Source organism: Phaseolus vulgaris, chromosome 8, assembly GCF_051622355.1.
Source record: "Phaseolus vulgaris cultivar YP4 chromosome 8, ASM5162235v1, whole genome shotgun sequence".
Lineage (NCBI taxonomy): Eukaryota > Viridiplantae > Streptophyta > Magnoliopsida > Fabales > Fabaceae > Phaseolus > Phaseolus vulgaris.
The window spans coordinates 52,736,155-52,761,592 of NC_143505.1; the positions used below are offsets into that span (position 1 = coordinate 52,736,155).

Here is a 25,438-nt window from a genome sequence, read left to right on the forward strand (position 1 = left end):
CATGTGGAGGTCTTAGGGATCAACTCAGGAAAAGGGAGAAGACATCAGTCGATGATTCAAAAAACCCTGAAAGTACCAAGAATAACCACCTCTGGGTTATTGGGGGATGAGTTTCTTGGAGTTTTGTAGGTCAACACAATAGAGACTTGGATAACACCTTACAAGCGTTACCTCGTTGATGGGTTACTTCGACTGAACCCATGAAGGCCAAGATTGTTAATAGGAATGCAGGTCAGTATACCTTGATAGTTGGCGACCTTTTTCGTCACGATTATACCCACCCAATCCTCACATGTGTAAGTGGAGATCAATGTGCTCGCATAATGGTCGAGCTCCACGAAGGCATTTGCAGTAGTCACATATGAGGACGAGCTCTCTCATTGATGGTCATCCGAGCTGGGTATTATTGGCCGACCATGATGGAGGATTGCGTAAAATATGCACAACACTGTGTGCAATGTCAGAAGCACACTAATTGGTGTCACGCACCAGCCGAGGAGCTGCAGTCAATTTATAGCCCGTGACTTTTCCATACATGGGGAATAGACATTTTAGTCTTTTCCCTTTGGTGATACGTCAGATGAAGTATCTCATTGTGACTAATGAATACTTCACCAAGTGGGTTGAAGTTGAGCCCGTTGCACAAATAAATGCTCACAAAGTACAACATTTTGTGTGGAAGAACATTGTGTGCCAATTTGGGATTCTGAGACACCTAGTGTCCGACAACTGAACCCAATTTGCTAGCCAACAATTGGGTAAGCTGTGCTCAGAGCTCGAAGTAAAGCAGGTGTTCGCCTCAGTAGAACACCCTCATACGAATGGCCAGGTTGAGTCGGCTAATAGAGTCCTATTGAGAGCAAAAGAAGTTCCCAAAATCCTGTGGGCCTATCACACCACCCCGCAATCAACAACCAAAGAAACGCTTTTCAGTTTGGTATATGGGTCCAATGTCATGACACTAGTGGAGATACAAGAGAATTCTCCTCGGTTCCAAAGCTTTATTGTTGAGGAATCTAATGAAGGAAGGAAGGTAAACCTGGATTTGTTAACATGCCCGTATTAACTCGGAGGCTTTAAAGAGAAAGGTGGAGTTAAAGAAAAAGACCAAGATGAAACCTTGATAGTTCAAGGTTGTCGACTTGGTGATGCGAAAGGCCCATCCCTACCAGTTGAAAAACAAGTTATCTCCAAAGTGGACTGACCCGTTTCGTGTAGTCGAGGTGCTCGGAAATGGAGCGTATGAGCTGGAAACCCTGGAGGGGGGAGTCATCCCGCGAACGTGGAACGTGACAAATCTCAAGTTTTACTTCAGTTAAGATATTTCGTTTCGATGCTTTCCTTTTGAACAATATGATGTTTAAGGTGATGCTCTTTTTCCCTTGAAAGAGTTTTTTAACAAGGTCATCTAGTGATAAATTTGTTCTCAGAAGATGGTGCATTAGTTTTGATTGATTAGTGTTGATGTAGCACACGATAAGTCGACCTAGCTCGGCATAAGTACGTTTACCAAAGCATAGGCACCTTATGAGATTAGTTTGCCTAATGGTTCACTTGATTTAGTGTTAGGTAAGACGACCTAGCTCGGCGTAAGTATGTGTATCCGAGCATAGGCGCCCTGTGAGATTAGTTTGCCTAGTGGTTCACTTGATTTAGTGTCAGGTAAGACGACCTAGCTTGGCATAAGTACGACTACCCGAGTATAGGTGCTCTGCGCGTAAAATTGGTGTAGATAAATTATTTGGCAAGGTAAGACGACCTAACTCGACGTAAGAATGACTACCCGAGTATAGGCGCTCTGCAAATTAATTTGTTATGGATAAATTGTTTGATTCGATGCAAGGTAAGACAACTTAACTCAACGTAAGAACGACTACCCGAGTATAGGCGTTCTGCAAATTGATTTGTTATGGATAAATTGTTTGATTCGATGCAAGGTAAGACGACCTAACTCGACGTAAGAACGACTACCCGAGTATAGGCATTCTGCAAATTGATTTGTTATGGATAAATTGTTTGACTCGATGCAAGGTAAGACAACCTAACTCGGCGTAGGAGCGACTACCCAAGTATAGGCACTCTACGAATTGGTTTGTTATGAATAGAGCCATTCACACATGGCAAGACGTCCTAGCTTGGAGTGAGTCGAGTCATCCAAGTGCAGGCACCCTGTAGTGGTGAGTTTGTTATATTTGGTACATGGTAAGTCGAGTTAACTCAGTGTGTGAACGATCATCCGAGTTTAGGTGCTCTGTGAGATGAGTAAATGTTGCATAGTGGAATCATTCGATTATACATGGTAAGTTGGGCTAGCTCGGTGTACGAATGAGTATGTGCCCTGAGAAATGAATAAGTGCTAAAACAGGTGAATCATTCTTAGCGCGGGATAAGACGACCAAGCTCGAAGCAAGTACAATTATCCGAGTAGGCGCTCTGCGAAGTAAAGCTCAGAGAAGTCATGATAGTCGGTCTTTGGCCAGGTTTGTGAAACAAAACTATACAAGTCGAGTTTGAGTGTAGGCTCGTTTTAGCTATGGGAATATGGTTCATCGAAAGGTTAGAAAGGTTAGTTCTCTATTAAGTGGAAATTCCACAATTTTTCATGCTTAAGTCCTGTTTCGATTGAGAAACACATATTTTTATTCATCATTGTTATATTCAATGTTTTTTGTGTTATGTAATTCATTTTACTTTGTACATTGATTACTATTATTATTATAACATTATAACATGATATTGAAATTATTTTCAGAGTTCACTTACAACGTGAGATTTGTGCCAAGCTGAAGAGATGAAGTTATTTTTTTATTTTTTTTTCGTGTGTAGATAAAAGTTGGGATAAAGTATGTAATTCAAAATTTTGTATTGTCTAATTTATTTATTTATAAACAAAAATAATTTGTGTATTATTCATTAGTTATCATTATTTATTAATTATCATTTTTATTAGTTATTTATTATTTATTGAATTGAATTGAATTGAATGTTCAACTCTATAATTTATGTTTCTGTAGTGTAACTTATAGTTATAGTGTTTTAATTGTTGAAATTTTTTTTTTATAGAATACCCATGTGCAGGGGTACAGGGCTTGTTCAGTATCATTTGTCAGAAAAACAAAAGGGTGCAGAACTGAGTTATTTTAGGAATCTTGTTGATGATATGCATTTTCATGTGTGATATATGGTTGCATCCACCTGGAAGCCTCACCTGCATTTCATCACAGAGAAGATACATAGCAAGGCTTCTCTTAAAACCCAAAAAATACACACTCATTAAGAAGTTGTACAATCTCCCTTTTTTGTTTTTTTCTTACTCCTATCAGAGGTTTCTTTTATGATATAAAAAGAATGTTTTGGATCTTTATGAATGATTTACTTCGTAACATTCCATCCTCATCTAAAATTATACTTTGGTGGAATGACTATCTAGTATGCAGTGTCATCATAACTATTGCTAACTAATTTTGGTATCATAGGTTGTTTCGTAAAAACATTTGTGACTGCAGATGAAGTTGAATTGATGTTTATGAACAGGTGATCGCATTGGATCATTATATATAAGAACTTAAAATTTGTAACATAGGCGCGCATTTTATCTTTCTTTTTGTCTAACTTGGATATACAATGTTCTTTCCTTCCTGGTAGGAGGAACCATGAGGATTTGCATCTGTTTCCTATAATACTGAACCAAGAAATTAGAAGATTATCAGCCCAGATAATTATGCAATTACTGAATGAATAATACTTTACTGAGAGAATCTGCTATAGATGAACTTATAGTTTTGTGAATCATATTATTACTGATTATGCAGCAGAGTTTTATGTTCATAAGGAAGAATTCTCTATTTGGAAGTTCTGATGTAATTCTTATTTATATCAACATCAATCTTATGGATCCTTAATTCATTTTGTTGCATGGAAAATTATGAAATTATTATAGTGATAACTGTTTTTTAGTTGAATTACTGTATGACCTGACAGGTTATAAGAGTGAAATGGTCACTCCATGCTTGGGAGGAGATTGTTGTTGAACTTCTTCAACAGCTGAGAGGAAATGCAGCAAGAGCGTTGCTGGAAAGAGTAATGAAGATGAAATGTAAAAAAATAAAAGCTCCAGGGTCGATTTGACTTGAGAAATGATTTATCTCATGAAATATTTTTAGATGAAGATGATTACATAAATGAATCTATAATAGCCCTTTTTGTTGTTTAATATTCATGACTTTTTGCCCTCTGAAGTCTTACAGCATTATGAGCTACCTTAGTTAGCAATAAATACTTTAGTAGAATATTATTATACTTTTTTCGTTAGCATAAGAAAATACATATGAAATAAAAGCAACTATTTTCAAATGCTTTAAAATAAGGTAATGGAAACAATACGAAACAAATAAAGATATAATCGAAAGTTTCTATTTAAAGGATGCATAGGTATCTGCATTCTCATTTCCACTATCAAATTTTTAAAAAAATATTTTTGTTTTTCAGGTTTCCACTCACTAGAGTTGACAAGAGAGTTAAGGATACACATAGAATTTTCGTATAATTGAATAAAGTTTCAAAGTTTCAAAAATGGATATTCAGGTGCATAATTTTAATTTTTCCTATTTTGTTGTTTTAGTATACTTTAAACATAGAAAAAAGTCTCTCTGTTTTTGTCTTTTTTTTTGCTGCAAGTGTATTGAACACTCACTTTTTCCTTCACAAACAAATGCATGAGCTTGAATTGACAGAAGGCGAATGCATTATGAGTCTCAGCCACAGCACAAGTGTACCCCCCATTCTTCTCAAAGTTTTGACTAGTAGTTGAAAGAAGCTGTGAGAATGATACTAGCTTGCAATCATTATTCCTCCCCACTCCTGAACTGCAATCTGAATGCACCATGCAGAAGCCCCTCTTGAACTCTTGCTCCAGAGAAGAAGAAACAGACTCACCACCCAAGGAACTATCTGTCCATGGTCTTGATCTTGCCTCATCACTATTCCAATCTAGTACGCCTCATACCACCAATGAAGCTAAGAGTTCTTTTAACCTCAGACCCAACTTGGCCTGCATGAAAGGAAGGTTTATCCAGCGTTCTCGTTCTGCACCATCTTTATTATTTGCTGACACGGCGGTAGATTTTGAAGAGCCCTCTGAACCGGACAAGTCATCAACTTTAATAGTTAGACTATCTTTTATTGGTGTTTTCTTGTATGTGGCAACTGGGGTAGCAGTGTACATGATTACTGGGAGTTTCAGGGGCACTACCACTTTCAGGCCTTTGGATGCTGTGTACTTTACAGTGGTAACTCTCTGCACTATTGGATATGGAGATATCGTTCCTGACTCCACTTTTACCAAAGTCTTTACATGTGGTTTCATTTTAGTGGGTTTTGGATTTATTGGTTTTCTGCTGAATGTGTTGGTTGCACACATTTGCGATACACAAGAGGCATTCTTGTTGAACATGATGGATGAAAATCGATATAAGAAAATTCTCAGGACGTATATGGTTGATGAAGAGAAAGGAAGAATGAGGATAAGAACCAAAGTTTGTCTGGCTTTGGCTGTTGTCATTAGCTGCATTGCTATAGGAACAGTCACAATGCACTTTGTTGAGGACCTGAATTGGGATGACAGTATTTATCTCTCCATTACCTCTGTTACAACGGTTGGTTATGGGGATATTTCTATCAGAACCGTAGCCGGAAGATGCTTTGCGATTATATGGCTTTTGGTAAGCACATTGGCTGTTGCCAGGGCCTTTTTATACCTCACAGAATATAGTATTCACAAAAGAAATCGTAACATGGCAAAATGGGTTCTTCAGAAGAAGATAACCTTGTCAGATTTGGCGGCTGCAGACCTTGATAACGATGGATCAATCAGGTATGTCAGGATGTTTATAGTACACCTCCATATAATATCTTTCCATATTATTTTCACTTGTATAAATGGATTACAGCAGAATCAGTTCGTTGTTTACAACAATATTTATAATAAGTCGAAGCCTATTTAAAAAAGCAAGAATGAATAGAATACTAGAAGAAGTCCTTAGCTAAATCCTGTTTTAGCGACTTGGTAAATAGTAATAAATTAGGAGTAATGATAAACTAGCAAACGGGAGCCCTGAGTAAATCAGTTTACTTGAACATTTCTAATTGTTTTAGCTTTACAAATTACAGCTAAAAAAGCATGATGGGCACAGAAATCAAAGGATCCTCGTAATCTCATACCAGGATTCATTAATATTTAAAGACTGGACATGTGCATATATAGTTTACCACCGTTTCAAAGGACTATTTTATTTTAAATAAAAAAAAAATATCATGCAGTACAACAGGATAAATAATCTTTTTCACCCTTGTCCCAACACTCCACTGTAAATTTGCATCTTCTTAGTTAAAAGTCCTTTCACATCTCTCTTATGGCCATATGATTTCACCCTCTTCAGTCTGAAGTAACCAAAACAGCATAATGACCTTAGGAACTATCTGTAGCTGAATGATTGAAAAAGGAAAATGAACTCAGTTCAAATGCCAAGTGTTTGGTTCTCACGATTAATAGTGACATAATTCCACTATGGTTGGTTGACAATGGCTTCGAACTGTATGTTGCAATATAGAAACTGATGTCCTAAAGGCATCAAAACGACTTCTCGGGTTGAGCCAATAGGTCTCTACCACATGCAAAGATTATACAATAATTTAGTTCAATAGAGAATACTGACTACTGAGTTATCACTTTTATTCATTTTTGTTAAACATTTTGTTTTTATTAGTGCAGCAAGTCCGAATTTGTCATATACAAGCTCAAGCAAATGGGGAAGATTACAGAGTTAGACATTCTGCAAATAAGTAAACAATTTGATTCCTTGGAACATGGCATGTACGGCAAGATTACTCTTGCTGGTCTCATGGAAACTGTCTAATTCAAACATCTCTTCTAAAAGGCCGCAGCAGTATACGAGACTACCACTAATGTAGAGTGTATCATGTTTGCAATCTTATCCTGTGAATGGAGCGACTGTTTTTGCTACTGAAACCTGAGACCATCATCAGGCCACAAAGATGTTAGCTCATCACTTATTATGTTTTGGTCAAACACTAAAAGTGTGATGCACATCATTACCAACCATTTGCTATCAGTTGTCCATACGCATGAAATACGGATACTCAGTGAATAGAAGCATTTCCTTTACTTGCACCAACACTTGTGAAAATTGAAAAGCATAATATCACGGGTGCCCACTATTATTCTTACTTTGTATGTCATACCTCAATGTAAAAAGAATACACAATTTGGAATTTTGTGGTACTCTATTCTGAATAATATTTGACAAGTTTCTTGCGTAAATGGGACTGCCCATCTGAATGGCTCCCTCTATGATGAGTACCGTTAAACATCTTGGATTTGGCAGGTTTGTGAGCAAGTGAATTTGTGATAGTAGTTAAACATACCATACTTCAAACTAATACGTTTTAAAAATCACGCAAGGGACCTTTCAGATGCAAGAAAACTGCTGAAGGTGTTAGCATAATTATTACATTAGTTCACAGAAATTTGTGCAGTCTAGTTATGAATACATTTTTTGTTCTGAACATTCAACAAATCATTTTCTGCAATTGAAAAGTTTTAAACTTGTAGTGGCAACACAGCCTTTTTGTAACAATTAGGGTATGCAAAATGGTAGCATTCATCACGATAATAGACTTAGAAAATCAGCAGCTAAAACAATAACAGTAATATCAAAACAAATGAATCGGTCAGTAGTGATTAATAAATGAGTTAATTTGTCATCTATTCATACCAGTTGATGAGTGATTAAAAGCATAATTTACTAAAACACACACACACACATTTATAGAACTGTCTCATTAGACTCCTAAATGACATCACCAGGTCGTCAACTTCGTATCAATTAAAGTTGTACTTGATAATAAAAACCAAGAATGTTAAAGGAGAAAAAATTCAAAGGCTAATATCTGTCAAAATTGTGATCAAGGACTAAAAAAAATCTGACAAAGTTTAGAGCAAAAGGATAGTATAGTAAACCTTATAAAATATGCGAATCATGGAAGTAATATTTAAAACCAAAAAAAGCCAACCTTTTAGCCTGCCTGGAACAAAGTAGATTCATGATTAAATATCTAATTCCTCCCGAGTCATGACAACAACAAGAAACTTTTAGGGGTAACCTGCAAGGTAAAGTGATGCTGCATTACCATACACAAAAAGGACATCTCATGGAATCCTCGAAAAATACTTCATCATTACTACGTTCATTTAGGAGACAGATTAAGGTCAGAAAAGTTTGAAATGCAAGTTAAGACAATGGACAAGCAACTTCACTGGGCAACTCTTAGTCCTTACTTATAAGGCCAATTTCTCAATCTGCTGTCCTCTATGATCAATCATATGATCACAATTTGTAAAGAATAATGCTAAATTAAGATATCAACATCTCTTTCATCTCGGATGTGCCTTTTTCTGTTTCCACATTAAGCGATTAAGGGATACAAGAAAATTTTTGCAGACCTTTTTATGACGAATAAAGTTAGTTCTCACCTGGATGTAGAAGATGAGTAAAGCAAAACAAAATTTATCAGATCCTCAGTTTTTCCTCCTTGGTACTTCTAATTCTGTGAGATTGAGAATTGAAAAGGTGTTATATTACTTTTCTTCATCGTAATATGAATATTCATAATAATTCAAAATCACCAGAGAGAACCTACTCTAAATTGATTTTCATAGTTAAATCTTCAAAGGAAACAATAAGAATTATGCATTGATCTATCAATGAGTTGTACCTCTGCCTAATCCCATGAATGCTCTCAAGGAGTTCAATTGTTTGTTGCAACCTGGAATTCTTTGGTCTCTCTTCATTATCAACTACCAAGGCTGAGACGTTCAAAACAGTAACTAGCTCAGCTTCAATTTCACTCAGTTTTTTATCTATCCGTTCCATGAAATCCTCATAAGAGGATATTTCTGACAACTTTCTGGCTAAATTGTCTTCATTTGAACTTCCTATACTAAGGGATTCCTGAAGATTCTGAATCTCCTTATCATCCAGTGGATTTCCCTCACTTTCAATAGAAAGTTGCACATCTTGAATATTGTCGAAGTCCATCGTTTCAGGATCTGAGTCATCCTTAGTGAAATCATTTTGAACTTCCTCCTTTGGAGCAATAATTCGAACTGGACTTGAAGCATCTTCTGTTATGTCTTCAATGTTCACAGTATTTCCAATTAGCTGACTTTCTTTGAAAGATATTGCCTGAAACCACAATAGATTTATTTCATTGTACAGTTAATAAAAATGCACATTTTAAGTAATAGCAACATTCACATACAGACCAAGAGAAAGAATAAACATTATAAATAGACGCAAACCAAAAATATAATTTTGAAATACATGAGATATTCAGCACTAACAGTGTGGGTTGACAGGTATAGTTATGCCCATCAGTCAGTAGAACATACAGAAATATAGATTTAGAGACCATCACTAAAGGTAATCATTACTTATTTATTTTTTAATTTCTCTAGCATAAAGCTTACACGTGACCTACATATTAACAGCTTATAGTTTTGGAACAACCAAGTTACATGGTCTAAAAAGCTTAATTACCAAATGAGAATATATGAAATCCAGTTACATGATTTAACATCTTATGAGTTTTGTAGCAATGTAAGATGTATATACTTTTATGTATTTTGAACTTGCAAATAAATGCAACTGTACAAACTATAAAACTCTATACAAATATTATGTTGGGGTTTGCTATGGAACTCTCCATGTTCAGACTAAGCAAAACCACAGAAAAATGATGCCTTCAAATAATTTCGCGACAGATAAATTCAAAAGCAGTTTGGTCTTTTGCAATATTGAAGTCAATGCCACCCCATCCATCCACTGTCTTCCTGGACACTGATAATTTTCACATGGTGCATACTATAAATGACAAGCTAGTAGCAAATGAGGTGAGGGACATTCACTGAACTGATGGAAGGAACCCGCTTTTCATCATCACCTTCTACAAAAGATGTTGGTTGTAATACTTTGACTGCAGATAGTTCTATACACGGATACAATCAATTCTAATAGAAAAATTCAAAGGGGGTACAAAAGGATATTTCCAAAGTGCATTTTTAACATGAAAACATGAAAGTTATTTTGGTGGTTTCATTGAAAAATTTGCAATTTACTTATTTTCCATAGCTAGTACAATTTTTAATTAGAAAGGAACAGTTTACAGAGAAATAACTTATACAAACAGATGAGAATTGGGAATCCTTCTCAAATGACCATAGAGAAGGGAGTGATATATGCAGACAGAAGAAAACAATAGCCTGAGAGGCATATATACGAAGCAGCAACTTCGACGACACCGGGAAATGACTAATGTTCAATATATAGGACACTACACCACCTTTGATGTATACAGATAACCAATGTGACAAAAATCTCAATTGAGAATTAAGATTTATAGAATTTACACTATAAAAACAATTTTGATACGGTTTCCCAGTAATAACATCCTTCACAATAGAATTCTAAATAAGAAACATGTATCTACAGTTAAAATAACTAGTTAAGTATTATGGAAAACAAGCCTAAAAAAAGAGTCATGAATTACTAATAATATAAGTTGTTCCTTTTCAATTTCTTTTTTAGTTTTTTATTATAGTAGCGTTTAGCCAAGAATAGGTGTTGACTCATTTTCTTTACTCATACTCAAGCCACGTCCGATAAGTATCATGCCCAAAAATTGTAGGATATGGCAACAGAGTATTCTGCATAGGTATCGGTGCTTCCTAGTAGGTCCACAGTTCCTTCTGCAGATGCTCATGCCTTTATCTGTAAACAATTAACAACTTTTCCGAAAACACTTGAAATAAATCCCTTCCTCAAACATATTGGCAATGCATTAGATTAAGAATCTAACACTCTAATGATAGGAACAATTCATAACTTACTTAACAAAGGTGTTCTCCCTCAAATGTATTGATATTTATGATAATGATGGCATCATTGTCAAAATGACAAAAGAAACTAAGATTGTAAAACAAATGAATTCACTTTACCTCACTTAGCTTTGCTGAAAGCTCATCAAGCAATTCAATGCGTCTTTTAGACTTGTCTAAAGCCTGCAACACCTTCTTCCTCTGAAAAAGCATTTCCCTTGCGTAATTTTCCTCCCTCTTTTGAATACTTAGAGCTGCCTGTTTTTGAAGCTTCTCTGCAGCTTCTGATAACCGCAAAAGCCTCAATCTAGCATTAGTTGCTGTTAACAACCACATATCAGTTTTGTATTAGAAAAATACCAATCACTCATTCAATTTCCTCCCCTTTTTCTTCTTGTTTCTCTTCCTTTTTCATCATATCACTATCTATCACTTTTTCTTCCTATTTCCCTCTCTCTTTTCCATCCCCAATAACCCCATTTCGAGGTGTGCTTTTATAAAATAAATAAACCACCAATCTCAACCTCAAATAATTGGCCCCTCGCCTAAATAGTTCCTAAAGTAATAAAATTGTTTAAGCAGACTGTGAAGTATTGAATATCCATCATTGTATTGTCTAAGTTTGTGTATTTCAGTACAGTTCCGAAACTAATTTGAAGAAATTTTCAATATTTAAGGACTACATAACACGATTTTAAATACCTCTTAACCTACTTAAGCAATTTTTCTTACAAAAGTAATACTTTCAAGGTCCAATTGGTGAATTACTCCTTTATATTATTTCAATATAAGCCTCAATCCTCAATCTTTACTTCACGAAACCTTTGTACAGCTGTTCCGTTATATTTCTTTCAGTAAGAATTGTAATGAAAAAGTGAAAAACTAAAACCTTAATCATACTCATGGGCCTGACTGTAAAGGGTGTTTTTCGGAAAACATTAATTCAAATAGAGAAACAAAGTCAGAATGAAAGAAGGTAGCAATGGCTTGAAGAAGAACAATTTGAAATGGGTAGGGTAGGGTTACCCTTGGCTCTGGTGGCGTCAGCCTCAGCATGAAGGTGATCAAGTTGAGAACGCAGTTGCTCTGTGTTGATGACAACTGGAGAAGAAGAAGAAGAAGAAGAAGAAGAAAAGCAGCACGTGGGCCTCCTCCATGAAGGAACAGCCATAGCCATAGCTGTCACTCTAACACAGTTCATTATCAACCCTTTCTCCCTTCCACTCTGCAACCTTACACTTTCGAACAACTTCTCATAACCAGTTAAATGGATGTGTTCAATCTAAGGTAGATTCATACGGAAAATGTCAAATTCAATATTTAGTGAAAACAATCTTCACTAAACCTTAAAACACATGTTAAGATTGGAGCCAAATCAGTTTATGTTAATAACATTTTTACTTCTTGTCAGGGTCAGGAATCTAGAATGTTACAGAATTAATATATAAAGTTTTTTTTATTGTAAAATAAAAGTTAATAAAGTGTACAAAAATCATGATATGAAGATATCTCAATTTTTTTTTTAAAAATGATATTACTTTTTATCCTTTTTCTCATTCTTTTTCTTATTATGATCTTAATTTAATAATCATAAATTCAAGATAAAGCGTTTCAATCTTTAACCCTCTTTTTGGTACAGTCAATTTATTTCTTGGTACATAATATACAACCCTTACTTTTAAAACAAATTTTCCCTTAAAAGGAAATAAAAAGTACAAGATTCTAAGCAAGAAATATACAAATATTTAAAACAAAAACAAAGGAGCAAAACAAAATAATCTTTATGTACAGATTTGGCTAAGAGTAAATATTTTTTTCAAAATTTCAAATTTAATTTCAAAGACTCACCTTTTTACTAATTTCATTTTAATATCAAGTAATAATAAAATGTCTAATACCCTTTTGTTGAGAATGAAATATTGCAATAATAATCTAAGATTCAAATGTAGATAGAGAGGGAAGAGAATGATATCCAACAAAGATTTTTGCTTTTTATAATGAATTGAAAGAAAGATTTAAGATGATACATAAAATGATATAAATGAAGATTGTGGCAATGGATGAATGTGAGGAAGTGAGATTGAAGTTAGGAAGTCTAATCCAACCAAAAGCACTAAAACATGTCAACAATTTCATGCTGCTGTAAAGAGTTTTCACTTGTCAAACAAAGAAGGGTAATCATGAACCCAGCAAATCCTGCTTCCCATCCATTTTCTGGTCAACACAACAACCATATTTAGCAATTATTTAAATAATTCATAAATTATTTCATCACAAGGGAGAAAAATATTCACTTTAATTAAACTTTTAATTTTTCTAACACAAGTGAGAGGATGTAATTTATTGATGATTTTAAAAAATTATAAAATTTAATGTAGTATTTTTTTAAATGAGATTAATTAAGTAAAGTAGTTTAACTAAAAATTGCAGCTTGTAAATAAATGCGATCCATGGTCAGTCAAGTCAAGGGAATGACCATGATTCTAAACTTTAGTTTTCAACAAAAAAATTATTTCTTTTTATCTTTATATCTAATAAAAGTGTATGTTTTATATTTGACTAAATATATATATATATATATATATATATATATATATATATATTTGTTTGTCAATTTTATATTTATTTATTATAAGTTCTGATAATAAAAAGAGGTTGGTTAGTGTTATGAGTGTTGAATGGGCGGTGGTGATTGTTGAGTTTGCACCAACCCACCCATCAAAAAGTCTTTGCTTTACCAACCATCTAAATGTAAAAATAATATTCATTTTAATATCATTCAGATTTTTTTATATTTATACAAATAGTCATTCTATTTATTAAGACTGGCCTAATTATTAAAGGAGAAAAATCATTGGTGTTATTAAAAATAATAATAAAGTTAAATATTATTAAAAAAATGAATTGAACAATCTTTAAAATTTTAATATAGTTTCTTTGTTTTTGTATATAGATTTATGGTTTTTGTTAAAAATTAATTTAAACCCATTGACAGTGTAAATTCCGCTACCCTATTATCTAATCTCAAATTGTCATGAAGAGTAAATTAATTGAATGCTGCAATATTTTACTTAAAAAATTACAGTTAATGTGAATTTAAACTCTCTTTTTTTTATCATATTTTAATATTTGAAGAAAAATAGTTATAAAATAACCATTGATTGGTTAAAATTTAAGAAGGTAACTTATGCCTGAGATTTGTTATATCCATATTTCAATCCCAACACAATTAACAAATATTTATTATTTTAAAAAAAGATAAATTTAAATATCAATTATGTTCAAAGAAAAATGCATGCCATCTATTTGTAAGAATGATAACATGATAAAATTCAATTTTAGCATTTCTACTATTAATAAAAAAAAGGCTAAGAATGAATTAATATGGAACTAAAATTTAGAATATTTTTTCGCAAAAGAAAAAAAAAGCTTATCTGGTATTAAAATGGCATTGTACTTAATCAGATAAACTAACTTGTACTTAAATATATATATATATATATATATATATATATATTAATTTACATGTATTATCATATTTACCAGTATAAATTAATTTTATAAAAAAAATTATAAGAAGGATTTATCCAATCTGGTATAAAAACACCACATTATCTATACTGTATATAAGATGATTCCTCTTTATAACTGGTTTTTAGTGTATATAATTTTTTTATTTATTTTAACCTTATCTATTATATCTCATTTTATTAGTACAATGGAGTATTTTGTTATGACAAAAAATATAAAATTATTTTTTAATTTTTTAAATTAATATTATGGGACAATTTTTTATATGCACACTAACTCATAATTATTTCTTAATTTCTTATTTTAAAACAACAACAAAGAAGAAGAAAAAACATACTCTTACTCAATTTCCACATCAAATCTCACCTATCAAATAAAATAAACTTCATTTTTAAAGCTACCAATGAAAGAAAAAAAAACTTAAAAAATAAGAGAAACTAAAATTATAGAAAAAAAAATATTCATTAATCATAATTTTTATTTTACATATTATTTTTTTTTCAATTTTAATTCATTCAAAATTACTTTATATATATATATATTAAATTTTTATGATAGTAGAAGTTAAACAAAAGAACAAAAATACGGATATACATGTGTAGAATATATGTGTTTCCGCGTTGGATGGTTATAAAATCATTAAATCCCATTGAATTTTTGCGAAAAAAAAATAATATATAAATTATTTACTTTTATTTTCTTTATAAAAAAGTTGAGCTAATAAAGATGTGCTTCTTTTTCATATTATTAAACTGCCTACTTTGAAAAGACAAGACAATATAAGATTTGCATCAGACCTATAATTAATTAATCAATATTTCATTATCATTATCATTATTATTTAAAAAATTATATTTTTAGAGTCTCCTAGTCTACACTGACATAAAAAAAGTCTTTAATTTCAATCCTAATATGAAATGAATCGAAAAGGCAAAAAATATGATTCCACGAGCCATGTCTACAAAAGCAATCAAACTGGGAATAAAAATTAAAAGCTGTTTTTCTACCTTTTATTATAATATATGGTATAAATATTTTTTATAACTACATGAAATCTAGCTTATTACTCTTAAGAATGATGTTTCATCATCACAGGAAAATAAATTTTTATTAAAATGAAGTAATTTTGAAATTATATTATATATGATACACTTATAGGTTTCATGAAATCAAATTAGGGTTTGGTACTTAAGATTTTGACCATCCAATTTGGGTGATTTTGATATGATGCGAATGTGATAGTGTGAGCACATGAACACATGATAAGGCATAAAAAAGGAATGTGATGTCAAAACCCACTCACCATCATCAACACATACATAGATACCCATAGACATAGGCATAGGCGTGATCAGGAACGGCACAAGTTTTTCTTTCTCTCCGCATTATTCAATTTACATTTTTCATTTAATCAAATATTCAATTTTCATTTTTTATTTAATAATATTCATTTTTTATTTAATTATAATCATTTTTTATTTAATTATAATCATTTTTCTATTAAAATACGCAAGAAGAAGAAGAATCAACAATAGCAGCGAAAGAATCTCTCGTACGTGCCACTCTGCGGTCAAATGCCGGTGCCCATACGTGCGACACGTGTAAGCATAAACCTCCAAAATTACACTAGCAAAATGCTTATAGTCGGAAATTTTGACTAATAACACCCCTTCTTAACAACGTGATTAGGACCCTTCTCTCTCCAAAAATAAATTTCTTTAACAATCACACTAATTATAATTTTGTTTATATATTAATCTCGTTGTCTAAAAATACTACAAAACCACACCATCATATACTATCCTACCAAACCACATACGTGGAGCTCGAATGAACACACAAAGTAAATTTAAGGTCAATGTTTTAAATTGTTTTTTTGTTCTCAAAACATTACAAAAGCAAGCCAAAACCTTGTTACAATTCTTGTATTCTTAACATCAAATATCTTATATTGTATAAAGAGAGAAAGTTCTTAGCATGCAAGCATTATTCAACTTGTTATTTTCTTTGTCCTTGATTAGATTCAAAATGATTAAATAAATCATAAATTAATAGGGAGTGCTTTCAATTAAATGAGAAGTCGCTATCAACTAATAGGCAATAAATCTTTCAACCAACTCACTAATAATTATCGAATCAATTGCCTTTTAAAGACTATTTTTTTTTTGCTCATGCTGATTCCTTTTTATATTTCTTTTACCCTCTTTAAAATATGTCAAATTGCACATTGTATGAACAGGAAAAAAAATAGAGGGGCATGGTATTTTTAAGATTTGAATTCGCAATCTCAGGTCATGAGAAGACAACTTTATCGTTTTCTCAAGACAAAAAAATGTATAAAAGATATTGTTTTGAACAGTGTTGAAGAGTTGATGTAAAATATGAATAGATGTTGAGTGAGAATATACGATGTACTACTATTGGATCAAGAAATCACGCCACATGCAGAAGAAGCAGGTATAAGAATTGATTATTATTTTTTATTTTTGAAAAAGAAAAATTGATTATTTGCTTTAGAAAAAAATGAACCACACAGTGAGTTTAGAAAGATTAAGATAGAGAAACACTCCCCAATTAGCTCCAAACACTAAAGTGAGGGTGCAAAAGTAGAAGGAATAAAAGCAAAGAAGAAAAACAAAGTTCTAAGCCAAAAGCTCCCTTTCCCATAACAAGCAACCACATGGAATTTAAGTCTTAGCTCAAATATCATTCTCAAAGCTACCTTTATTTTTTCTGGCTCTTCATCCTCCTCCAAAACCTTCTCCTTCTCCCATTTCTTCTCTTCCATGGCGAATGAGAAGGATCGTTTTTATGACCCTTTTCATTACAACCACCATGAACATCAACTCAACCTCTCTTCAAGCTTTCCATCCTTTAGGGACAACAACAACTCTGCACCAATTACCACACAAAACTTTCAAGGCTTTCATCATAGTCCTTCTCATCATCGCACCACTTTCACTGACTGCTTACATGGTTCCATGGATTACAACACCCTCTCTAGAGCCTTTGACATGTCTTGCTCATCATCTGAAGTCATCTCCTCCATTGATGAAAACCCCAAGAAGCCTGGTGCAGGAGACTCAGCAGGGATCAGTGGGAACCAGTCAACACCCAATTCATCGGTCTCCTCCTCGTCCAATGAAGCTGAGGCACTCATAGAAGAAGACTCAACCAAAAGCCAGAAGAAAGATAAGCAACCAAAAGGGTGCGAAGAAGGAGAAGAAAAGCCTAAGAAAGAGTAGGTTTAATTACTCTATTCTTCTTTTGCCCCTATTTCCTTTTTATTTCCGATAGATCAATGGAGGGTGAGAAGGTTTTTTCCAGTACACTTTCTCTTTTTCTTCCTTTCAACACACGAATAGGATCTGATTATCATCTAATTAATTAATATATCTTATTTTCTAGATGTAAATAGAATTTTTGAATTTCTTCTCTCAATTACTATTTACTAATGCAATCATATCATGCCCATATATCATTCCGTGTCTTTTCAGTTGTTTATGACTGTTAGTGTCTCTTATGAAATGAATTTGGTCAATCAATCTTGTCTATTCTATACTTTCTTATACTATATATATAGTGCCGTACGTGAATGCTAGACATTATCATGTAGGTTTTGTGTATAAAATGGAGAAGTAGTGTGGAACAATCATAGGAACTTAACCCTAAAATAATTGCTATAGGTTTGGTGTGTTACATGAGCCACACACATATATGTTGCGGTGAATTTGACTGATATTTTGGAGCGTTTCAGGAACAAGTCTAAAAAGAAAGAGAAAAAGGCAAGAGAGCCTCGTTTTGCCTTCTTGACTAAAAGTGAGATCGATAACCTTGAAGATGGATACAGATGGAGAAAATATGGACAGAAAGCAGTCAAGAATAGTCCCTACCCAAGGTTCATTATTTTCCAATTTTGAAATTTCTTATATCTACATAACGTTTCAGAGCAAAAATGATGAGGCCTTGTTTTTTGTATGGCTGAAAAAAATTATTAAGGGTCGTGGAATTTGTGCGCCGAAATCATCATATATGCATTGACACACAAAGTATTTTGTTTGGTTATTATTGTCATCGATGTAATGATTCATATCTTGTCATATATTAAAGCTTCGCAACGGCTTGTTTCTCGTTATCTACTAACATACAGTGAAAATGATCACAATATTATTAGTTCATGGCAATTATGTCTCATCAATTACACATGTCACGTATGAATATTGAATCTGACAAGAGTCTTTATTTGTCATGCAGGAGCTACTATAGGTGCACCAGTCAGAAGTGCAGTGTAAAGAAAAGGGTGGAAAGATCATTCCAAGATCCATCAGTGGTGATCACAACATATGAAGGGCAACACAACCATCACTGTCCAGCAACACTAAGGGGCAGTGCAGCCAGCATGTTGTCAGCACCTCCCTTTTTTGGTTCCTCTTATATGGGCTCAAGCTTACCCCAAGATTTTCTTGCTCAGTTTCTTCCAAGTTATAGCCAAAACGATCACCCAAATCCAATGTTCCACCAAAACCTTTCCCATAATCTCCATCTCCAGCAGCAACAACATCAACAACACCAACACCAGCACCAGTTCCAACTACCTCGTGACTATGGTTTGTTGCAAGACCTACTGCCATCATCATTCCCAGCCAAACAAGAGCCATGAACTTACTGAAGAAAACTTGGTGCATGTTTTGATTTATTTATTTTAGAAAAAAAATACTAGTTTTATATTTCAATACTGGAAAAATTAATATGTTTTAAACTTATCCGTTATTAAAATTTACTATCATTAAACTTGATATTTTTTTTAAGAAAAGCCATTATTTTTTCAAGATAAACAAAATCAAACATGCACTAACCAAATTCTATTAACAAATGGTGGAGTTGCAGTGTATATCCACGTACACTGTCTATATATTTATGCAGTAAGTAGTGGGTTCTTTTTGCTTGATTATCTCCTCTCTTTAAGTCATGTATGAAGAATATTTGTATGGAAATGGAAGACAGGCCTATATATGGTAGTTGCTGGGGATCTAATTAAGAGCATTAAATGAGTACTTTGGAATTACTGCAGATGACATTGATCTTGATTATTCTTAAATGCATATATAGTTTGGTAAATTTTGTCAAAAGTGTCAGAGATGGACGGTGCGTTTTCCATTTGAGTACTTTGCAAGTTGCAAATATAGAGGAGGATTGAAATGTATGAATTATCATTGTCAGTGAAAGGTATTGACAGGAGTAGGTGATGGTTTCTTGGATCACTAACACAGTTAAAAGGGTGGTCAAGAAGAGTATGGTGCTATAGAGTACCAGAAACGGAAGGTTAATAACACGATGGCAACTTAGCTATTCATTAGTTCCTATTTTTATGCTCCTAATTTTTTGTATTAATTGGTATATATATGTCAAACATTTTGCAGTTCTTATATTCAAATGATGGGAGAATTAATCAAGAACATGTATATGAGTAAGGTTGTTTGAAGGGGAACCGTGTGTGTGTATATATATATATATACATATATATTGCGGCGTTTGAGTTATAGTGTATGTGCTTGCGTGTGTAACTATACTTTTTGTAGTGGACAAATACCTAACTTCTAAGATTGATGTGATCTTAAGGTACTAATGTTACTTGTCCTTCTTTTTTTTTTGTTTTGATGTGAAACGAAATGAAAGAATCAACATAGCTCCAGATGATTCAAATGCAAGCTGAAATTAGCTATGAATGTCTTTGAGAAGAATAAAGAAATTGTTAGAGAATAAGTCCTTTTTAAGAAAAAAAAAAAAGTGAGTGATATCACATATAGCACTCTTGCTTTTATCAGATTCATGGGATTTAAAGATAGAAAGGATAGGAAAATGAAATTGAAGTTTTATTTCGTCATTCGTAATTTCCCTCAAAGAAACTATTTTTACTCTAAAATTTGGGTGAAAGTGTGAACTGTTTATACTCAAATATTTTATACTGTTTCATTCCTTTACAATGCTACTTGCAAACAAGGGTCTGCTCTCCTATTAATGAACATTTCAAAATAATATATGTCGTGTTATATGAACACTTTTACATTATACAAATTTTGTAATATCCTAATAATTAGATAATTTATAATATTTTGTTTTTCTCCCTCTCTCTTCGAAATATATATATATATATATATATATATGTGTGTGTTTTTTTATATTAATTATTTTTGTAATGTGTCATGTATTATTATATAATATAATTTATAAAACTCATGGGGTCTCTATATTTGTGTTGCATTGTATTTTTTGTTTGTGTTCTGTGTGTACTTGGTAGTTTGTAGGTTATATACTTCTATTATCATGTTTTTTTATTTATTTCAAATATGGTGATATCTCTTTGACTTAAAGTTCGGAATATTAATGTTATATGTGGAAATTGAAACTTTTTTCCTTAACCGGAAAATAGGCTAAAATATAATTATTAAAGGAGAAAAATATATTTAAACTACTTTTGTCCTAGACTTCTAAAAGATGATGTGGAATTATCATTACAAGAAAATCATGAAATAAAAACTAATTTTTAGAGATTAAAATAATTAGTTGCAATAGTAACTAAATTAAAAACCATTTTAGAAACTAAAAAAAAATTTGGTTTTCAAAATTAGTTTTAAATAGTTTTTAAATTGGTATCTAATTAACAACCAAAGTTTTAAAGACCAAATTTATAAACTAAATAATTAGTAGTTAAAACCTTGGTTGCTAATTAGATACCAATTTAAAAACTATTCAACAATAATATAATTTCATTGCAATGAGAGTAAGATTTTGTAATTGAAACATTGTTTGAGATGATGTATATCTTTAAAAAAATATTAATTGTGAATACCATAGAATAATGGAGTTAAAAATTAATGTAGTAAGTGGCTAGTTTGGGAAATTAAAACTTAGTTAAGTGTGCGTTCATGATGTCACATTTACATATTAAATTTTAAATCGGTATAAACATACATCCATTTATTTATTTTTCTTTTCTTTTCACTCTTTCCAATTCTCGCAACACTTATGGCTTTTATCCATTCTATATATACTTATTTATACAATTAGTATATGTGGTGGGTAATTGATTTTTTTCATGTTCATCATAAACAATTAGTTATCGTGTGCCAATTTCATAACTAATATGTATAATATTTAATTGAATTTATAAACCGATTGAAGTAAATTTGTTAAGCGTAATTAGTATTGCGTTTGAACACTGATTCAGAGTACACTTTTTCTGTTTATATTACTCATACATTTATAAAAAAACATGTCTCATAAAAAAGTATATTACGGTAGAAAGTAAAAAAAGTGAACAATTTTATCTCCCAACTATTTAGTACAATCAGAAAAGCCAAAGACAACAGATAGTGCAGGGAGCACGCATTATGGATCAATAATTTGATTATGCAAACATAATGAGAAGATCTTCTTCACACAACTGAACCCGATTTTGTTAGCAAAGGATCCTTGGTTAGCTTTGAAACTTCCTTAAAAAAGAGGAAAACAATAAACCCCTAATTTAAAATTGGTAGTTAAAACTTAGGTAGTTAATTAGATATTAATTTAGAAACTATTTATCAATAATAAAAAGTAATTTAGATACCAATATTTTTCTAGTTTTTAAAATAATATTTAATTTTGTCAATATAGCAACTAATTATTTTTTGTCTTTAAAATTGGTTTCTATTTAATGATTTTCTGTATTGGTAGTAATAATTTTTTTTAATAAATTCTTCCACTTAAAAAGAATATATGTTATTGATAAATCATACATACTATCACTACAAGAAAATCATTAAATATCAATTAAATTTATAGACAAAAAATAATTAGTCACTATATTGACTAGATTAGGTACTAGTTTAGAGATTAAAAAATTATTCATATCTAAAAGTGGTTTCTATTATTAATAAAACTTTATAAAATGATTTCTAAATTGATATCTAAATTAGCTACCTAGGTTTTAGCTACTAATATTTTATATTATAAATTAATCTCTAAAATAATAATAGAGACTAATTTAGAATATAAAGTAGTAAGTAGCTAAAACTTGTTAGCTAATGGCTTGATACAAATTTAGAAACTAATTTATAATTTTTTTAATATAAAAACTACTTTAGATACCGATAATTTTTTAATTTATAAAATGATCTCTAATTTAGTCAAATAAAAACCCCTGCGCACATCTTTCCTCCACGTGCGCAAGCAATCGGTTGCCTCCGCCTCCGAACGCCAGCAACATCTTCGGCAACACCTCCACTACACACCAACAACTCCACTATAGAAAGTTAGTATTTTAAATTTTTTAATTAATTTTATTATAAATATTTGCATGTATGTGTTAATTAGTTAATAGTTTAGGGTTTGTGGTAACTTCATTTAGTACATACTTGATGGAGGAGTGATAGATTTAGAGTTGTCAAAAATTAGCATGAAAAAACTTCAAACGGTAATAAGTTTAGATAGATAAGTCGGATGGAAACGCGTAAAAAATGAAAGTTATTTGAAAGGAGGTAATGAATCACATGACCAATAGTTGAAGGGGATTAGGATGGACCAAAATTTAAAAAATCCACCATTTACTATTATTTTTTATTAGTTTTAAGTATTATTTTTAAGATATTTTAAGGTTTTAGTTCCCACACTTTCATTTGTCAAAAAATTCTGAAAATTTGTACGATGTTTCCTAATATAAATTAGAGATTTATCAAACTATTATGAATATATTGCATTCACAAATTTATTACTCATACATTGCATAATGTGTGTTCTAACATGAAATCTTATTATTTTAGTGTTTGTTCTAGATATAACATGTTGAGAAGGAGGGGAAGTGCAAACGCAAAAAAAATCACTTAGATGCACCTTAAGATATTTAAAGTATATTTGTTCACTCACTTTAATGTGTCTTATTCATTCATTTAATAACATTTATTTTTTACTTGCAATGTAATAAGCAATTTGAAAATTGTGAGTGTGGTTACTATGTGATGCAGTGGATATTAACTATTGTAAGAGCTTAAATTGATAGAGGTTAGGATCAGGTAATACCTCAATACAAAAATACTTTAAAATTTGGGGTTTATTATTCATGCACTAATTAAAAAAAAGAATTCAAATGTCATATTTTTCCAATGACCTACAGTCGCTAGATTCGGAAGCATTAGAATATGTAAAGACAACATAGTCAAAATATTTTGTAATCATGTATAACACTTTAGGATAGATAGATGAATTATTAGAATAACATAGAACTTTTTCATATATTTGTAAAACTTTTTGTAGAATGCTATATGTACTAATTTACTGTATGTAGGCTTTCATATTTAAATTATGATATTACATGCATTATTGTTCTGAAAATTTGATATTTATGCATGATTAAAGTATATATATAATAATAAAACATTTTTTTTAAATACCCTAATAACGACGGTTCCATCTAGAATCGTCTTTAAAAATATGTTTTTTTAGCCAACAAGCATTTATAACGACGGTTCCAGTGGGATCTTTAAAAGTACATTTTTTTCATTGTTTATTTTGGAAAAATAACGACATTGTTTTACACGTGTCGTTAATGTGATTTTATAACCATGGTTCTAAAATCGTCATTATAAACAATTAATTTATAACAACAACCAAAATAACGACGGTTCCCGAAATGACGATTCTCATACCATTTTTATATGACATTTTTAATCGTCGTTAAAACATTGTTCTGCACTAGTGAATATTATTGAAGATTCTAATGCTCATAATCTTATTTATTTATTTTGTACTTAAAAGTTAAATATGCTTGTTTTGATTTTCTATAACTATTTAAAAGATTTCAAAAGATGCACTCTAAAATTAAAAGGATATTTTATTTAAACAAATAACTGTCACTACAAGAAATTCATTAAATAGCAATCAAAATTATAGACTATTTTAGATACTAAAAAATTATTTGTATCTAAAATGGTTTCTATTATTAATAAAATTTTATAGAATGATTTCTAAATTGGTATTTAAATTAGCTACTAGGATCTTAACTACTAATATTTTAGATTCTAAATTTGTTTCAATTAATCTTTTAGATACTAATTTAGAATTTAAAATATTAATAACTAAGACCTTTGTAGCTAATAGTTAGATACCAATTTAAAAATCTTTATAATTTTTTATTAATAATAGAAATTACTTTAGATAATAATAATTTTTTTTGTCTCTAAAATTGTCTTTAATTTAGTTTAATAATAACTAATTATTTTGATCTATAAAATTAGTTGCTATTCGATGATTTTCTTGTGGTGTGTACCTCTCTTAGTTCAATTTTCTGTTTAATAATACTAAATATTTTGTGCTAATTTACCTTTAGACTCCAAATTCTTAATAAAATGTTGATTATTGAAAATTGTCACTAGTTAAAAAGTCAAAGCAGGTGAAGCTAATAGGGCTGACTAGTTTAGGGCTGCTTCAATGTTCAAAACATTTATATATATATATATATATATATATATATATATAATCACTAAATAAAAAGATAAATCTACTGCTAATTAAATTTTTTAAAAAATTAAATAATTTGCCTCTACACTTGCACAAACTTATTTCATTTGGATAAGTGATGACTTTGAGGAAACGAGGGAAAACAGTAATTGTTAAAAAATTCTAATTGACCAGAAGACAAATAAAAAGTGACAAAACTTGTTTTCTTTTTTTATGTTGAAAGAAGATCACAAAAGTTTTGTAGATGGCAGAAGTCCAAATCATAATTGCCATAAAATCGGTTTACCATAATTAACGGAAGTAATTAAAAAACTGTTTACCATCCAAATTCCAAACTGTCTTAATTAATTTCATGAATGAATCATTGAGTGCCTCCATTATTGTTTCATTGTTTCCGCTGCCCCCATATTCTCTCCACATAACTTTATCCCTTAACACTTTCTTTCTCTCCTTAGTGTT

The 25,438-nt window shown here is 31.4% G+C and overlaps 3 protein-coding genes across 7 annotated transcripts; 2 read left to right on the forward strand and 1 right to left on the reverse strand.

The window, feature by feature from the left end:
* Window positions 1–4,830: 4,830 nt before the first annotated feature.
* LOC137824320 (two-pore potassium channel 3) lies at window positions 4,831–7,339 on the forward strand. The gene is made up of 2 exons (XM_068629902.2): window positions 4,831–5,872; window positions 6,770–7,339. Exons 1-2 carry the CDS (start codon window positions 4,884–4,886, stop codon window positions 6,912–6,914), a joined length of 1,134 nt encoding a protein of 377 aa, XP_068486003.1. The 5' UTR covers window positions 4,831–4,883; the 3' UTR covers window positions 6,915–7,339.
* On the reverse strand, window positions 6,116–12,369 carry LOC137824319 (forkhead-associated domain protein). 4 transcript variants are annotated; one of them, XR_011083237.2, is made up of 6 exons: window positions 11,981–12,369; window positions 11,075–11,274; window positions 8,794–9,263; window positions 8,552–8,625; window positions 8,092–8,181; window positions 6,116–6,483 (listed from the first exon to the last, which is right to left on the reverse strand). XR_011083237.2 is itself a non-coding variant. In XM_068629901.1 (5 exons), the coding sequence occupies exons 1-4, from the start codon at window positions 12,153–12,155 to the stop codon at window positions 8,589–8,591; spliced, it is 882 nt and encodes a 293-aa protein (XP_068486002.1). In that variant the 5' UTR covers window positions 12,156–12,369; the 3' UTR covers window positions 6,737–8,181; window positions 8,552–8,588. The 4 variants fall into 4 exon arrangements, 1 of the variants encoding a protein (XP_068486002.1); XR_011083236.1 differs by lacking the exon at window positions 6,116–6,483 and adding an exon at window positions 6,737–7,028; XR_011083235.1 differs by lacking the exon at window positions 6,116–6,483 and adding an exon at window positions 6,737–7,028 and having other exon boundaries at window positions 7,119–8,181.
* Window positions 12,370–16,856: 4,487 nt separating this feature from the next.
* Window positions 16,857–19,941, forward strand: LOC137826603 (WRKY transcription factor 71). 2 transcript variants are annotated; one of them, XR_011083542.1, is made up of 4 exons: window positions 16,857–17,726; window positions 18,243–18,383; window positions 18,740–19,807; window positions 19,906–19,941. XR_011083542.1 is itself a non-coding variant. In XM_068632626.1 (3 exons), exons 1-3 carry the CDS (start codon window positions 17,272–17,274, stop codon window positions 19,143–19,145), a joined length of 1,002 nt encoding a protein of 333 aa, XP_068488727.1. In that variant the 5' UTR covers window positions 16,857–17,271; the 3' UTR covers window positions 19,146–19,941. The 2 variants fall into 2 exon arrangements, 1 of the variants encoding a protein (XP_068488727.1); XM_068632626.1 differs by having other exon boundaries at window positions 18,740–19,941.
* The last annotated feature ends 5,497 nt before the right edge of the window (window positions 19,942–25,438 follow it).